The 16,840-nt window shown below is 55.5% G+C and overlaps 1 protein-coding gene across 1 annotated transcript in view; it reads right to left on the minus strand.

The window, feature by feature from the left end:
* The window catches only part of CIITA (class II major histocompatibility complex transactivator), a gene marked incomplete at both ends in the record, with an annotated part of 45,646 nt that overhangs the window by 25,047 nt on the left and 3,759 nt on the right, over positions 1 to 16,840 (minus strand). Inside the window, 7 exons of the mRNA XM_080703950.1 lie at positions 3,431 to 3,575; positions 4,801 to 4,993; positions 9,489 to 9,632; positions 16,067 to 16,240; positions 16,372 to 16,454; positions 16,548 to 16,559; positions 16,674 to 16,793. Coding sequence (XP_080560076.1) covers positions 3,431 to 3,575; positions 4,801 to 4,993; positions 9,489 to 9,632; positions 16,067 to 16,240; positions 16,372 to 16,454; positions 16,548 to 16,559; positions 16,674 to 16,793 — 871 coding nt within the window. The remainder of the gene's footprint in view (positions 1 to 3,430; positions 3,576 to 4,800; positions 4,994 to 9,488; positions 9,633 to 16,066; positions 16,241 to 16,371; positions 16,455 to 16,547; positions 16,560 to 16,673; positions 16,794 to 16,840) is intronic.

The following is a 16,840-nucleotide window of genomic DNA, read 5'->3' on the forward strand; positions in this document are numbered from 1 at the left end:
CCCTGGGGTCTCCATTCTTCTGGCCTTCGCTCCACATCCCCCCCCCGACACGATTTCTGCAGGAGGGACCTGGGGAGCAGGTGGGACTAATGTCTACACACACTCAGGAAGCACTTCACTTTCTGAAGCCCCCACTGGCAGCCCTGCCCCCACCCGCAATCCCAGAGGCACCCGAGGGCGAAGGTGACCCTGACCACCCCACTGCAGAGGAGATGCCCCTTCGGCCACCCCGGCACGGCACGGGGCACATAGTCCAAGCCAGAGCCCAGCAAGGGATCTGGCCGCCCGGCTCCCCACACACGGTGGCCCTGTACCTGGCGGGCTCTGTCCATGCACAGGAATGAGAGCTCACAGGTACCCACTGAGCTCCAGCATCAAAGCACACAACGTGCAGACATTATCCCGTTTCCTCTAGTGCATACCCCATCCATCCTTATTCCTATTTTTCAGGTGAAGAAACAGGTCCAGAGAGGTGAGACTGGAGCCAACGGCCTGGCGCCAGAGCCCCTTCTTCCGATGCCCCTTTCAGTGGCCTGAGGCCAGGCACCCTGGGGACCTGCCCTGGCTCAGTGGTGCAATGGTGGTGCAGATGGCAAGGCAGGTTCCCTTTTGAGGAGCAGTCTGAAGTGCTTGGTAAATAAACCGTATTTTCAGGTTCAATTCACCGCATGATTTCATCACAGGGAAGGGGAGTACAGAGCCAGGCACGGTGGTGCCCGCCTGTGATTCCAGTGCTCGGGAGACTAGGCAGGGGATCCCAGGTTGGAATTGAGCCTCAGCACCTCGTGAAGCCCTCCGCGATTTAGTGAGACCTCGTTTTAAAAAAAAAAAAATAGGGCTGAGGGTGTAGCTCAGAGGTAGAATGTCCCCGAGTAAATCCCCAGGGCCACAAAACAGGGGAGTATATGCTGGAGGGTCTCTGGAGGCCCTTGGAGGGAAGGGGCTCTTTCGCTGCTACTCCCAAATCACGCTCTTCTCCTCCTCAGGAGGGGGTGGGAAGGCTCCAAGCTGTGTTTGTGGAATCCTGGTTTCAGCCTCAGCTCTGCCTTTTATCTTGGGCTTCTTTCTTCCTTCCCTTCTCTCTTTCTTTCTTTCTTTCTTTCTTTCTTTCTTTCTTTCTTTCTTTCTTTCTTTCTCTCTTTCTTTTCCTTATCCTCCTCCTCCTCTTCCTCCTCCTCCTTCCCTTCCCTTCCTTCCTTCCTTCTTTCCTTCCTTCCTTCCTTCCTTCCTTCCTTCCTTCCTTCCTTCCTTTTGGTACCGGGGATTGAACCCAGCCTCATTCGACCTAGCCCAACTTTATTTTTTTATTTTGAATCAGGGTCTCACTAAGTTGCTGAACGTCTTGCTAAGTGGCCAAGACTGGCCTCGAACCTGCAATCCTCCTGTCCCGGCCTCCCAAGTACTGGGATTACAGGCATGCGCCTCCATGCTCAGCTGGAATGCATTTCTTTACCCTCTGAGCCTGGATTTCACCACAGAGTTGGCGGCCCTTGTGGCTGAGTCATTTTAGCACCATGATTCCCATCGCCTGGGCCCCCTCCCCTTTTCCTTCCCCCAAAGGTCTCCCCCAACCCCACCCCGCTCTACAAGCTCATAACAAGATGTTTCCGGAGGCCCGTGGGGACGGAAGCCGGGAGCCTAGAGCTGTTCATCTACCATGGCCAGTCTCCAAATAGCATCTCCATTGGGACAAGAGATAACACAAGTTCCTCTTTCTCTTTGGTAAACTCTAAGAGACCTCATTCTGTTTTTCCCTCCAAATCTGTAAGACAATAATTTATGGAGCACCTCACACAGGGACGTCACAGGCTGAGCACTTCAGGGGCCCCAAAGAGGCTTGAAACACAGTACCCCCAAGAAGCTGGCAATTAGGCCCAGGGGGTGTTTCAGACGGGAGATTAAATATGGCCATTGGGTGGTTACAAGTGTGGGCTTTGGCTCACACATCCAGACAAACTGTATGACCCCGTGTGGGTGACCTGGCCCCTCCGAGCCCTGGGATCGATTGCATTTGGTCGGTATAGCACCCACCTCAGTGCTTTGCCACCACTTGGCTCCCATGATACGCACAGTAAGTGGCACCAAGATTAGGTCCCCAGATTAAGACGGCATGAGGACTCGGGACTCCATGCCCCCGGCAGAAGTCGGAGCGGAGCGCGGGCCAGGCAGAGCGCTGGGCAAGCGGGTCTGGTGGGGACGCAGATCCTGCAGGCCGGGCGCTCCGGAGGCGACCCCGCCTCATTTAAATCCCGAAGAGCGCGCGCAGGTGCCAACTGGGAATGCAGCTGGGGGGGCCCAAAGAAATATCCCGCAGCTCCAGGGAACACTGCTGAGCCATTTGTGGGAACCGGGAGCTGGGGCTGCCTTCTTGTCCCTCCCCAGAGAGCGAAGGGGGGCAGTGGTGGACAGGAAGTGTCCACGTGTCAGTCTTTGAGTTTTTTGTTTTATTTTGCTGGTACTGGAGCTTAAACCCAGGGGCATTTCACCTTCGAGCTACACCCCCAGCCCTACTTTATTTATTTATTTATTTATTTATTTATTTATTTATTTATTTATTTATTTATTTATGTTTTGCAGTACTGGAGATGGAACCCAGGGGCAATCTACCTCCGAGTTTCTCCCCCAGCCTTATTTTGTATTCTTTATTTTGAAACAGGGTCTCACTGAGTTGCAGAGGGCCTCACTAAGTAGCTGAGGCTGTCCACGCACCGCGATCCTCCCGTGTCAGCCTCCCAAATGCTGGGATTACAAGCATGCGCCGCCACACCCAGCCATAATCATAATTTTAAGAAAGAAACAAGCCTGTGCTCTCCCTGCCTCGCAGGGTGCCTGGGTGGGTCTGTGTCCAAGAGCCTGTGGTCCTGGGGAGGAGGCGAGGACTTGGTGCGGGGCTTGGTGCCGGGAGGTGGGCTCCGCCTGCTGGGGAGCAAGCCCCAGCCTCTCTGGCCTCCATGCACCTGCCCGGTGCGGGCCTCCCAGAAACTCAGCGTGAACACATTTGGAAACTACTGGCCTCATCTCACTTGAGACTTTCACTTCCTGCGGGGCCAGAGGAGTCAGAGATGGGGGTGTGTGCAAAGAACACGGGAAACACCAGGGACCCAGGGCCTGGAGGGCTGTTGGAGGGCCTGATCATCTGGTCATTTCTCTTCAAGGCAAGAAGATTGGGAGGGAGGGAGGGAGGGAGGGAGGGAGGGGGAGAGGGAGGGAGGGGGAGAGGGAGGGAGAGGGAGAGGGAGAGGGAGAGAGAGAAATAAAGAGGTCACCATGCCTCTAATTGTCGCCAGCACCCTACTCTTGCTATGGCCTCAATTGTGGCCCCTCTCCCCAGGCACCTGGGTTTGCAACCCTTTGCTGGAGCCCTCTCAGGTTCCTTCTTGCTCTGTCCCGCTATAGAGAGGATGGCCGGGATGGATGCTCCATTACATACCCTCCCGCCCTGCAGCAGGTTTGAGAAGCAGAAGAGTGTGTTTCTGCAGCTGGCTGGAGGGGCCTGCTGAGCGCCCCAGCTGGCCAGTTCCAGCAAGAACCAGGAAGCTCAGGTGTTGCGCTGGCTGTGGGGGCTCCTGGCCCAGCTGCCAGCTCAGAATGAAAGGTGATTAAGAGCTCAGAGATCGGCTTTCTGGGAACCAGGGATGCAAACAGTTGCTCCCATGGTTCAGCCCGGCCGCGCCCGCCCCGTCCCAGGGCTCTCAAGAATCTTGGCATTCCTAACTTAACCAAGTGAGCTCAGAGGAGGAAGGCCGGAAATGGAGCAAGTTTGGCCCTGAGCCCTGGCCACCATCCACAGGGCTTCTGTGAAGCAGAGTCAGGGCAGAGGAAGCGGGCGAGGCGGGGACAGCTGGGTTTGCGAGGGGCCGATCCATCCCCAGGGCCCACAGCTGTCCAGTCGGAGGCTCAGCTGAGAGCACTGGTTTTCAAATGACGTTTTATAAGGATCTCAGCTTGTGTGTGTTGGGGAGGTCGACTCAGGAGTCCTGAGGCCTCATACCTGGGCCTTGCTCTGCTCAGACAGGCAGCTCCTTCCCATCTCCGATCCCCAGCGCCCACATCTGTCCAATCGGAGGCTCCTCTGAGAGCCCTGGTTTTCAAATGACATTTTACAAGGATCTCAGTTCCTTCCAGAGGGGAAGACAAAACCGTTCTGTCAAAGGGCACCAAGAGACCCGGAACCTCATTTCTCCAAAAGGGATTTCACAGGATGGGGGTTTAAAAACACAACTCCAAACCGGGTGTGGTGGCGCACGCTTGTACTCCCCGTGCTTGGGACGCAGAGACAGGAGGATCACACTGGTTCGGAGCCAGCCTCGCTGGCTTAAGAGACCCTGTTTCCAAATATAAAAAAATATATAAAATAGGTCTGGGAGTGTAGCTCAGAGGTAGAAGGGCTTCTAGGAACCCCAGTACCACCAAAAAATAAAAATAAAAATAAAAAGTTAAAAACACAACTCCAGCTGGGCAATGGGGTTGTGCATACCTGTAAGCCCAGCACTTGGGAGGCTGAGACAGGAGGATCATGGGTTCAAGGACAGCCTCAGCAATGCAGCAAGACCCTCAGCCACCTAGTGAGACCCTGCTTCAAAACAAAACGTAAAAAGGGCTGGGGGCGGGGAGTTGTAGCTCAGGGATAGAATGGCCCTGAGTTCAGTCTCCAGTATCGCAAAACAGACCAACAAAAAATCCAAAACAAAACACAAAAACACAGCATCATTGAGTGAAAGACACCTATTTGGAAGGCTGCACGCTGTGTAATCCCAACCCCGGGCCACTCTGGAAAAGGCAGGAGCACGGAGACCTTACAATGGTCAGGGGCTGCGGGGAGGTGGATGGAGGGAGGGACCCGTGCAGCACCTGGGATTTACAGGTTCGTGACCGATACCGCAGGGGTGGACCTGTGTCACCCGCCACGCTCTCGTTCAGACCCGGGGGGTGCACATCACCAGGAGTGGCCGTCGTGCAAACCGTGGGGACCTTGGGTAATGGTGACGCGCCACTGCAAGTTCACGGTGGCAACAAACGTCCACCGGGGGGATGTTGATGATGGGAGGGCTGTGAAAGGATGGATGGGAAATCTCTGTATCTTCTACTCGGGAGGGCTGTGAACTGAAAACGGTTCTAAAAAAATTTTATAAGGCTTAAAAAATAAGTCCCATAGCTCTACGTGACAACGTAGGGTCCTGCCTCCAGAGGCGCTGGGACTTGACATTTTCAGCGAGCGTAAGGAATGCGCTGCCCGGCTCAGCTGCTGCAGGACAGCCCGTCCACCCTCCAGCTGCAGGATGTCTCCAGTGTCCCTGGGCTCGCCCCAGCCACACCCCTTCTCCGAGCACTATGGTTCGGTTGTGCCTCTCGGAATTCCCGGGCTGGAAATGCACCCTCGAGACCGCATGTATGTTCATGGTGTTTGGAGCTGGTGCTCTGGGGAGGAAATTAGAGGATTAGGTCATGAGGGTGGGGCCCTCATGGTGGCATTAGTGGCTTTATAAAAAGGGGAAGACCTGAAGCAGTCAGAAGCCGCCAAGATGGGCGTGGTGATACACACGCTTTTAATCCCAGCATTCGGGAGGCCGAGACAGGAGGATCTCAGTTTGCAGTCAGACTCCGCTACTTAGTGAGGCCCTTTGCAACTCAGTGAAACCCTGTTTTAAAATAAAGAATAAAGCTGGGTGTGGTGGCGCACGCATGTAATCCCCGCGCTTGGGAGGCTGAGACAGGAGGATCGCGCAGGTTCGAAGCCAGCCTCAGCTACTTAGTGAGGCTCTCAGCGACTTAGTGAGACCCTGTTTCCAAATAAAATAGAAAAAAGGGCTGGGAGTATAGTCTGGAGGTAGAAAGCCTCTGGGTTCCACCCCAGTACCACCATTAAAAAAAAGAAGAAGAAGAATAAAAAATAGAGCCAGGGGGTGTCGCTCAGAGGTAGAACGCCCCTCCTGGGTTCCATCCCCAGTACCGCAAACAATAAAATAAAATAAAATAAAATAAAATAAAAAAGAAGCCCTGGCTAGATGCTTTTGAACCTCCAATCCTTCAGAATCCTAGCTGAAAGAACTTCTCTTATTTATAAATTACGCAGTCAGTGATATCAGTTAGAGCCATAGAAAATGGACTCAGACACCAGGGGGGCCACATCCAAGGACTGGCCCGCGGAGGGCACAGAGGTCTGGGCTCTTTGCCTCAGTATGGGGCAGCCCCGACAGCCGCTTCAGCACCAGGGCTGGCTCCTCCTTTCCCCTCTGCTTCCTTTCCCCTCCAGTGGTCTCCTCGAAAGCGACCCCCTCTCCCGCTCCCCTTTGTGCCTTCTGTCTGCCCATCTCCAGCTCTAACCTGACTTCCCAGAGAACCCAAACAAACACAACTCGGCTCTATTTTTTTCCAAGTGCAATCTGGAAATCATACGAAACCCTAAAAAAATAAATAAATAAAACAAAACACTGATTTTACCTCCCTACCTGCAGGCAAGCCCCACCTCTCTCTGAACACCCACCTCATACCAGCTGGAGAACCCTGGCTCTCAGACGAGACAGCCGCAGCGGCCTGGTCACTGCATGCTGGTCCTTGGTAGCTATGGAGGCTGCAGGGCGAGGTGGTCCCAGGGGCCCCGTGATCCCAGGCCGGGGGGTCCCGGAAAAGAAGCCCCCTCCCAGCTCCAGGCGGCCCCCCAGCCCCTGCCTGTCTCAACATTCCTGGCTGCAATCGGTGGCTTAGAAAGAAGTCTTAGGAAGGAGGACCCGGTGGCTGCAGTTATAAAGCCCGGCCCCAAACACCAGCCCCGCCCCTGCCCCCTGCCTGGCCTAGCGGGTGCCTGCTCCTGGGCGCGCTGGAGGCCCTGGCGCAAACCAAAGCCAGCCCTGCCTGCCAGGATCTGACAGCGGCGTGCCACGGCTGCAGGCTTGGCTGTGAGGGGGGATTGTGTGGGAGGGACTCACACACACTGCTTTACCCCTGGGGGAGTCAGGTTCGAGGCTGGCCCCAGGAATCTGATTTCTTAGTTGTGTTTTTTTGTTTTTGTTTTTGGTACTGGAAGTTGAATGCAGAAGCATTCTACGTTGAGTTCCCCTCTCCCAGCCCTATATTTTTTTTTAATTTGCAGCAAATTGCTGAGGCTAGCCTCGAACCTGGGATCCTCCTGTCTCAGCCTCCCAAGTACTGAGATTGCACCCAAATCATAGAAAGGAGACTAGAAGTCACCAGGGTCTGGGGAAAGGGGAGCAGGGAGTTTTGCTTAATGGATGGGGTCAAAGTTTCATTTGGAGGATGATGAAAAAGTTCTGGAGACAGACGGTGCAGATGTATGCACATTGTGAACGCACTTTAATACTGAGTTGTGCACTTACAAAGGCCTGAAGACGGTCCATTTCGCATCATATATGTCTACCACCGTTTGGCAAGAAGAAAATTTCTATCGCTTTCCAGAATGGAAACAAAAAAAGGACCGATCACTTGCCAGTTAAAACAGAAGAATGTTATCAAAATAAAGTCAGCTTCCCTGCCTCTTTGTTAAGAGAGCCCTGCAGAAAGACACCCTTGTGCCAAAACAAAACTAGAGGCTTCGCCTCTGAGTGAAGACAGCGGGCGGGAGCTGCAAGGTCCATGTCCCCGCATACGAGCCGGGCCACTCCCCAAGTGCGCGTTGGCTCTCGGAAACCTTTGGAATCCCATCCACGGCCACGTCTTAAACCTTCTTAACCAACCTCGTAAGAATTGTAGCAATCACTCCCGAGGTCGCTGGCCCATTTGCCAAGCACTTCTGCGCAGGTCAGGGGATCGTGTAGAAAGCACCCCTGCGCCAAGTGCGTTCTGCAGATCAGGCATGAAGGAGGGAAGCCACTTGTCACTCAGGGGGGCTTGAAGGCAAGTCTGGGAGCCACCTTGAGAAGCTTCTTCCCCGCCCTCGGCAGCTTCTCCAACTGTCCGTCACCGCCCCAGGACCTTGTGTTAATTTCTGGACCCTTCCCAAGTACTAGGTTCCGCGCTCTGGAGACCCTGGGCTCCGATAGACTTTGCTGCGTCAACAGGTTTCCCTTTGATTATTCAGGGACTGGCCTGAGTCTCACACCACTGGCCCAGGCGCTGGGTTCAGAAGTGACCCTGGGTAGCTGCTTCCTCATGGCTTTTGGCAAATCAAACCAAAACAAAACAAGCCAAGCAAAACAGCCTCCCCAGCCGGGCGCGGCGGCGCACGCTTGTAATCCCAGCACTGGGGAGGCTGAGACAGGAAGATCGGGTTCGCGGCCAGCCTCGGCTACTTAGTGAGGCCCTCCGCAACTCAGTGAGAGCCTGTTTCAAAATAAAGAATAAAAAATAGGGCTGGGGGTGTAGTAGCTCGGAGGTAGAATGCCCCTGGGTTCCATCCCCAGTACCGCAAAAAATAAACAAATAACCCAGCCTTCACAAGCCTCAGGGTCTAGATGACTGGGGAAAAGAGTGGGAGACCATCAGGGCAGGTGGTTCACCTGCAGGTGGTGGGGGGGTAGCCAGTGGAGCGCTGCGCCGACCCTCCCCAGGTGACTCCTGTTGGCGGGATGCTGGGACTCCCTGGCTCAGTTATCTCTGAGGCTCTTTCCAGCCCACACGCTGAGATCCCTGGGGACCGGCGGAGGCCCGGAATTTGGAAAGAGGTTTGCTGGGCTTCCTTCCTCTCCCTTCGGCCCTCCCAGGCCGAGGGCAGGAAGCCCCGATTTCCTTAATCTTCACGGGAGAGGCGTATGTATGTATTTATTTATGGCTGGGGGAGGGGCAGGTGGAAATCTTGCCCAGGTTAGGAACTCCTGGCTCTGATGGGGGCGGGCACCATGGGCTCCTTGTTTTGTGGCCCTTTCTCTAGCGGTACCTGGGCTGCCCGGCTCAGGAGGACGGTGGGTTTTAAGGTCCCATAGGAAGGTCAGCACAGAGGCTCCCATGATGAGTTTTGGGGGCTCCAGGGAGCTCCAGAACCCTTTAGGGCCCCTCCCTTAGTGGTTCTTCTTGAGAAGATGTGGCTCCAGACCCCAAAGCCAGGCAGATGTGCATGGGCTGGGGGAGCTCCCTGTTTCCCAAGATGGTCAAAGAGGTGAAAATATCTCCAGTCCTCCACTCAAACTCCCAGTATGAACAGACAGGCTAACCAAGAGAGACTCAGTGAAGGGCAGCCCTGGTCCAAAGTCCCGGGTCCTTCCCTGCACGCCCTTGGGCTCCTCTGCAGGACCCAGGGCGCGCACACAGAGACCAGACCTAGGGCTGGCGGGGCGTGTCTGCTCCCGTCCCTCTGCGCCCTGGGTCCCAGTCTCTTTGCAGACCCTCTCGCCAGACAGCCCCACCGCCTCCCCTCGTCCATCCCCCGCTCCCAGATCCCATCAGAACCTTCCAGCATCTCACCCACCTTCTGCACCTTCTCCCTCTCCCCCCAGTGTTGGTGTGTGACCTCGGGCAGGTAGCTGCCAGCCTCAGGGTGGAGCTTCGCTTCCCAGCCCAGCTTTAGGGGCTGCAGAGGAGGGGACCTGGTCACCTACCGCGGCGCGGTTCCCCGGCTCCGGAGCGAGCGCGCTGCCTGCTGCTCCCGCCAGCTCTGGGGCTGTGGCGAGCTTGGGGCGGGCAGGGCGCCCAGGACCCCACCTCCCTGGCCGCGGCAGCCCTCGTTCCCTTTCACTTTCTTTCTACCAGACGCGCTTGAGACTAACTAGGAGTAGGCAGGCACCCACGTGCTTTCTCAGAAACATTCTCACGGCACCCCAGCTCCCCGACTTCCCAGAGTGCCCCTCCTGCTTGTTCCTTGAACTGAGCAGCCTCTGCCTGGGGGGAGGGTCCCGCTGTCGGGCAGGTGCCTGCAGGAGCCTGTCCCAGCCTGGGTGGCCGTGTGGCTCTCCAGCTCTGCACAACTGGAGCCCCGCTAGACCGACCTATCACTTCTCCACGCTCCGTGCCCTTGGGAGGAAGAAGCCCCCACCCCACCCCGGGACGATGGGCGCCCGGCTCCCCACCCACCCCGGGGACGACTGACGCCCAGTGTGGCATCATCACACCCCCTGGTGGCAAGTCCTGCCTTTCTCTCCAGAGAGCTGGCCCCTGTTCCACCAGGACATGGGACCATGCGGAGAGGGAGGTCGCTTCCTCTTTCCAGGCCTGGAATTCCTCTTGTGGGACTGAGGGTGTGGACCTCCAGCTGCTCCAACCGAGCCGGGGAACCTGTCATCCATCTCTGCGTTCAGGGCAAGCCGTGTGTTTCAGGGGCGCGTGAGAAAAGGACTTCTTGCCTCTAACAATCCTTCAACAGCAGTGCCAATAACATGAGGTCTCTGATGGTTCCTGCAAGGCCCTAAGTACTGTGCTGGGTCCTTCCATCCCAATCCATTACCCCACCATACGGATTTACCCCTTCACCCATGTACAGCGGGGGAAACAGACTCGTTGGTTAGCGGCTTGCTGGAGGGCACACCCGTAGCTCAGCTGGGTGTCAAGCCTGCGCACCACCTCGGGGCTGGGGCCAGATGTCTGTGCTGTCCTCCTCTCGGCATCTGTCCCCTGGGCTCCATTTCCTCCCAACACCATTTGGAAACAGGGAGCGGGGGCAGGTAAGGGCAGCAGCTGCCCCAGGTGCCCGCGGTCAACAGCTACACCACCGCCGTGGTGCCCAGCCCACCTCAGTGTTGGTTTCCTGCTTCCCCAGAGATGGGGTAGAATCCAGCCAAAGCGTCCCTCAATATTTACCCAAAGACAGACCTGGCAGCCAGAAGACCTTGTGATTGAACTTGACCTGGCCGGGTTGGCACTACTGAGCTAAGGCACACCCCCGGGAGAGTCTGAGTGCTTAGTGGAGCCCTCTCACATCCCAGACGCCTGGGATCCCAAGTGCCCGGAGTGGAAGAGAATAGATACTGGCTTCACACCCTCACCAGGCTGCCCGGGCAGACAGGCGCCCTCCCCGTGCTCAGGCCGCGACCTAGAGCAGTGCCTCTGTTTATCTGGGATGGTGGGACCAACGGAGACCTTGCTTTAAACATAATAAAGAAGCCGGGCGTGGTGGCGCACGCTTGTAATCCCCGCGCTTGGGAGGCTGTGACAGGAGGATCGCGCAGGTTCGAAGCCAGCCTCAGCTACTTAGTGAGGCTCTCAGCAACTTAGCGAGACGCTGTTAGCAAATAAAATAGAAAATAGGTCTGGGAGTGTAGCCTGGAAGTAGAAGGTCCCTGGATTTCATACCCAATACCACAAAAATAAATAAATAAATAAATATATTAAAGATGCATTCAGCTCCAACTCCCTCCACCCTCACCTTTTTACCTTGGGGTTCTCGCAGGTGGGACCCCGCAGGGCGTGTAACCAGGCGACGCATGGTGTGGGAAACCCAGGGAGGCCACAGCTCCTTGGGTCTGCAGCCCCTCTCCTGGCACCCCCTCAGTCTCCCCAAGGATGTCTTCAGATGCTCAGATCAGAAGCAGGCAGCCTCATTACCAGCCACTTTCCCTACACCAGCCAGGAGCCCAGCCCGCCAACCCAAGCCAGCAAACAAGGGACCAGCAGAAAACTCTCCCCTGCAAGGTACCCCCATGCTGTCAGATTTCCTGTGTCTGGATAGGCTCTAATTTGCCCACACTCCCTGGAGCCCTCCCCACGCCCTCTGATGTTAATTTCAGTTCCTTATTGTGGACCAAATCGGGTGACCACAGAAGGCTGCGCGTTGTCTGCCGAAGGCCGCTTCAGTATTCTGACTTTCGGGCATTGTCGCGGTGGAGCTCACGGCGCCAGCTGCCATCTCCGCCTCCTCTGCGGGGTGAGGCCCGTGTCAAGGCCCATCAGTGCTGGGGCGAGCTGAGAGCGATAGGCTCTGCTCCTCCTCCCACCCCGTGGCCCCATCCAATTGCCCTGAATCTCCCTGCCAATCACGGGTGGCCCACCCATCATTTTTATTGGCCTGAATCTCCCTGGAGATCATGGGACATCCACTCATCATTTTTATTTCAAGACACTGGACTAAAGCATATATTACACATAGGAGGTTCACCCAGTCGCGGTGCCCCTCTAGCTGGCTGGTGTGGAGTGACATACAGATGGTGCTAAGTAATATTGGTTCCCACGGGAGAAAGTCAGAACTGCTTTAAGACTGCTTCTCCTGATGGCACCAGGGAGAGTGTCAGCTGGGGGCCAGTACGGTTCTCTCTCTCTCTCCTTTTTGTACTGGGAATTGAATGCAATGGCATTCTACCTCTGAGCTACACCCCCAGCCCTATTTTATTTTATTTCATTTCATTTTTTCTTTTGAAACAAGGTCTCACTAAGTTGCTGAGGTCCTCACCACGTTGCTAAGGCTAGCTGGCCTCAAGCCTGGAATCCTCCTGTCTCAGTCTCCCAAGTCCTGGGATTATAAGTGCGCACCAGCCACCAGGCCCGGCCCTGTATGTCATTTTAACACCTCTTTTAATGCAAGGCCTCCTCTTTTAACAGAGAGCAGCTCTCCAGCCTCTGAGCTTGCAGCAGTCAACAGTATCTGGCTAGAATCTAGTAGCACTGACCTACTTTTTACATTTTTCTTTTTATGGTGGGATATAAAGGTTTTTTTTTTTTTTGAAAATGAGTGAAAAATGTGCCAGGTGCGGTGGTGAACTCCTGTCCTCCCAGCCACTTGGGAGGCTGAGGCAGGAGGACTGTAAGTTTGAGGCCAGCCTGGGCAACTTAGGGAGATTCTGTTTCAAAATAAAGAATAAAAGATAGGGCTAGGGGTACAGCTTGGAAGTAGAATTCCACTGGGATCGATCCCCAGTACCACAAAAGAAATAAAAAGGGCTGGGGGTACAACTCAGTGGTAGAGCACCCCGGGTTCTATCCCCAGTACTGCAAAAGGAAGGAAGGAAGGAAGGAAGGAAGGAAGGAAGGAAGGAAGGAAGGAAGGGAAGAAGGAAGGGAGGAAGGAAAGACTATCTCATAGTAGAACATCCCTGGACCCAGGGGATAGTGGCGCATGCCTATTATCTTAGTACTTGGGAGGCTGAGACAGGAGGATCGCAGGTTCAAGGATAGACTCAGCAACTTGGTGAGACCCTGTTTTGTTTTGTTTTTTAAAGAGCTGGGACTGTAGCTAGGAAGTAGAATACCCCCTGGGTTCAATCCCCAATACCATATAAAAAAAGAAACAAATGTGAAAGGTTTGAAAAAAATTGTTGCATAAATAATGGTGTAGGTGGCATGCAGGAAAAAATAATAAATTCAGAGAGTGGTACCGAAATGAACGGAGCTTGGGAAACTGAACTGTAGGCTCGTGCACTGTGCCTGAAAGGATGCTGGACCGAGGCGGAGCCGCCGCTACTAGCAGGCGCCTGACCTCGGGCCCCTTGCTCCCCTCGGCCAGCCTCGGCTGCCCTGTGTGTGAGATGAGGGTTAGGCCTACCTTTGTGTGATGGCCATTTTGAAGCAGCCACCGCGTTCAGAAGTCTCAGGAGAAGAAGACAGACAATGAGAAACGCTAAGAATCCATTTGAAGCAGCCTTTGTTTGGCTGAATCCTAAGAAGTATCGTTCTCCCGTGGGATGATGCCCGGGGAGAGGCGCCCTGGCCGCTCTGCTGTCTCCAGGCCACCTACGGGGGTCCCTTCCTGCTCTCTGAGGCGCTGGCTCTGACGCCCCTGCCCACCCTGCCAAGGCAGCCTCGCGCGAGGGCGGTGCTGGGAACAAGAGGCGGCCGGGCCTGGGGTTGCGCCTGCCTGGGCGACAGCAGCCACCTGCTGCCTGGTTCCTCTCCCTCCTTCCTGACCCTCCAGAACCACACTCCACAAGACCCAAGATGATCACGCCAGGGTCAGGATAGAAGGTTTCTGAGCAGGGCAGAGAGCTGCACCGGGCTGCTGTTTCAGCGGGGGGCGGAGGCTGCATTAGCACCCGGAGGGACCAGGCAGAGCGGCTAGAGATGCAGGGCTGTGGTACCCAGCCAGGAGCTGACGGGCTCTGAACCACAGCGCAGATCAGCGGGGATGGAGAGATGGTGAGAAGGGGCAGGAGGACCCAGGGGTCAAATGACAACCTCCCTGGCCTGAGTGATGGGGGCAAAGGGCAGAGAGGAGGAGTTTTTCTCTGTTAAAGCAGCTATCTGCCTTTCAGGGGCTCAGACCCACAGCCGGGGTGACCACTTGTCTGAACCCAAGTTTGCTTGCAATGAAGCCAACCTCATTGCCGGAAGGTTCTGAGTTTCGTGTCTCAAGTCAGGATCTACATGACAGACCGTTAGCAAGCAGTAGAAACAGTACGGTTGCCATTCTGGGGTCCTTCGTCCGGTCCCAGAGTGGGATGGAGAGGTGGTGACTCCTCCCAGGAAAGAACAGGGTCCCAAGCCAGGTGCAGTGGCGCACGCCTGCAATCCCGATACTTGGGAGGCTGAAACAGGAGGATTGCAGGTTTGAGGACAGCCTCAGAAACTTAGGAAGACTCTGTTTGAAGATAGATAGATAGATAGATAGATACATACATACATACATACATACATACATACATACATACATACGTAAATAAGTCAGGGGTAGCTTGAAGGTGGAATGTTCCTGAGTCCAATACTACTATCTCTGCTACGACTGCTACTAATCAAATGAACACCGTTTCAGAAGCTTGCCAGTCCTTGCTGCGATCTCCCCGCAAGGACCCTGCTCTTTCCCATCTCCGTCCCTTTGCTCCCCCGGACCCCCTCCCAGGCCCTCTTCCTGCACCGCTGGCCCCTCTCAGCCATTCTCCCAGGTCTAAGATGCTCTAACCCCCTCCCAGGCCTTCTTTCTTGCCCCCGCTCGGGCTTGGTTGGCCCCTGTCTCAGCCGTCCCCCCACGTCCAAGTCCTTGCCTTGGTCACCCTTCCAGCCAACAACCATCTTCCGCTTTGTTTTCACAAACGTGTTGCCAGATGAGTCGGCAATAAACGGTCCCATTTGTATCTCAGGAGAACAGCCTCTACTGTCTCTGCTGGGACCACGAAGCTGTGTCTGGGCTCAGGTCTTTTATGGCCCTCGCCTCCACACCTGGCAGAGCTGAGCGTCTAAGAAACACCCAGCTTCAAAGCTGCTGGAATCAATGGATGGGATCTGAGATTTGAACAATCAAGGCAGCCTCTCGTCCCAAATGGAAGAAGGCAAGGGGTGTAGCTCAGTGGTAGAGCCTTGTCTAGCATGTGCAAGACCCTGGGCTCAATCCCCAGTACCTCCCCCCCAAAAATAAGCTAAAGGAAGAGATTCTCCTCTAAGATCTAGGCCTGGTGGTGCACACCTGTGATCCCAGGACTTAGGAGGCTGAGACAGGAGGATCGCAGGTTCGAGGACAGCCTCAGCAAGTAGTGAAACTCTCATCAACCTAGTGAGACTCTATTTCAAAATAAAAATAAAAATGGGGCTGGGAGTATAGCTCAGAGGTTGAATGCCCCTGGGTTCAATCTCCAGGACCATAAAGAGAAAAAAAAGATTCTCCCCTAAGATGTTGCAAGTGCCTGGTGCATTTTGGTGACCACCAAAATTCCTAGTAAAAGTTAAATAAATGACGAAGAAGGAGGGAAGGAAAGAGGGAAGAAGGAAAGAGAGATGGGCAGTGCCAGGCGTGGTGGGCATGCCTGTAATCCCCGCGCTTGGGAGGCTGCGACAGGAGGATCGCAGGTTCGAAGACAGACTCAGCTACTGAGTGAGGCTTTCAGCAACTTAGTGAGACCCTGTTTCCAAATAAAGTATAAAGTAGGTCTGGGAGTGTAGCCCGGAGGTAGAAAAGCCTCTGGGTTCTACCTCAGTACCACAAAGAGAGAGAGAGAGAGAGAGAGAGAGAGAGAGAGAGAGAGAGAGAGAGAGAAGGAGAAGGAGGAAGAAGGAGGAGGAGGAGGAGGAGGAGGAGGAGGGGAGGAGGTTGGTAAATAGACAAATAGGTGAATACACAGAATAAAACTGGCATGCATCCAAATTAGGTAGGCAGGCAGGGGTTTGGGAATTCAGTTCTCTCGGTGTCTGTACACCCATGTGCACAGGTGGATACCAGGCACACAGGTTTCTATGGACATATCACACAGAAATGCCGAAATCAGTAAGTGGAGGTGGCGGCTGAATGTGTACAAGGAAACCATGCCAGGTCAATTGAGAAACCGACCCAGGCAGGTAGGCAGCTGAGCCTGGAAAGCTGAGGGCCGGCCGGCAGGCAGGGTGGCCAGCTGGAGGCACCGACCGGTGGACGGGAGATAAGGACGCAGGTGAGCTGGCGACGGCAGCCGGGAACAGAAACCCGCCTTGGTTAGGTGAGGTGCCAGGCTCGGAGGCCGGCGGCCTGGGGAAAACCCAGGGGAAGTGCCAGCTTCCGGGAGCAGGGGCTTTTCCTCCTCACCTAGGTGAGGGGTGGCGGCGGGCCTGGCCGGGAGGTGGCCGGGCGCAAGAACAGGAGGGCTCCAAGAGCCGCACCTCTTTCTAGACGCAAGGCGCCCCCGCCCAGAGCGGGGCTGGCTCCTGCGCAGCCTGGCGGCCGGGTTTCCTTTCTCTGGAGGCTAAATGGAGAAGGAAGCTGAGGGAGGCTAGCCAAGTGGCAGAGACGTCCCTCCCTTTCCTATAAAGCAGGCCATATCCTAGCAGGAGCGCACCTTCGACAGTTCCTAGAACAGACCACAGAGCAAAATCACAGAAACCACGACAGCCAGGTAGAGCCAAAGACAGCACAGAACACGTCGCGGGGCCGGGGACGCCCTGCAGCCTGGAGAAAGCGGCACTGCGGCGGCCGTGGCCTCCTGCTCCAGGGACAAGCCTAGGCCGCCTGCAGCCTCCAGCCGCTCACGCCCCGCCTGGTTGCCACAACCTGGAGGCCGCTGGGTCAGAGCAGCGCCCTGTGGCTGGGGACGCACACGCCTGCCCTCGGATGCTGTCCTCAGGACGGTTA

The sequence above is a fragment of the Muscardinus avellanarius genome, assembly GCF_963383645.1.
Source record: "Muscardinus avellanarius genome assembly, chromosome: 10".
Taxonomy (NCBI): Eukaryota; Metazoa; Chordata; class Mammalia; order Rodentia; family Gliridae; genus Muscardinus; species Muscardinus avellanarius.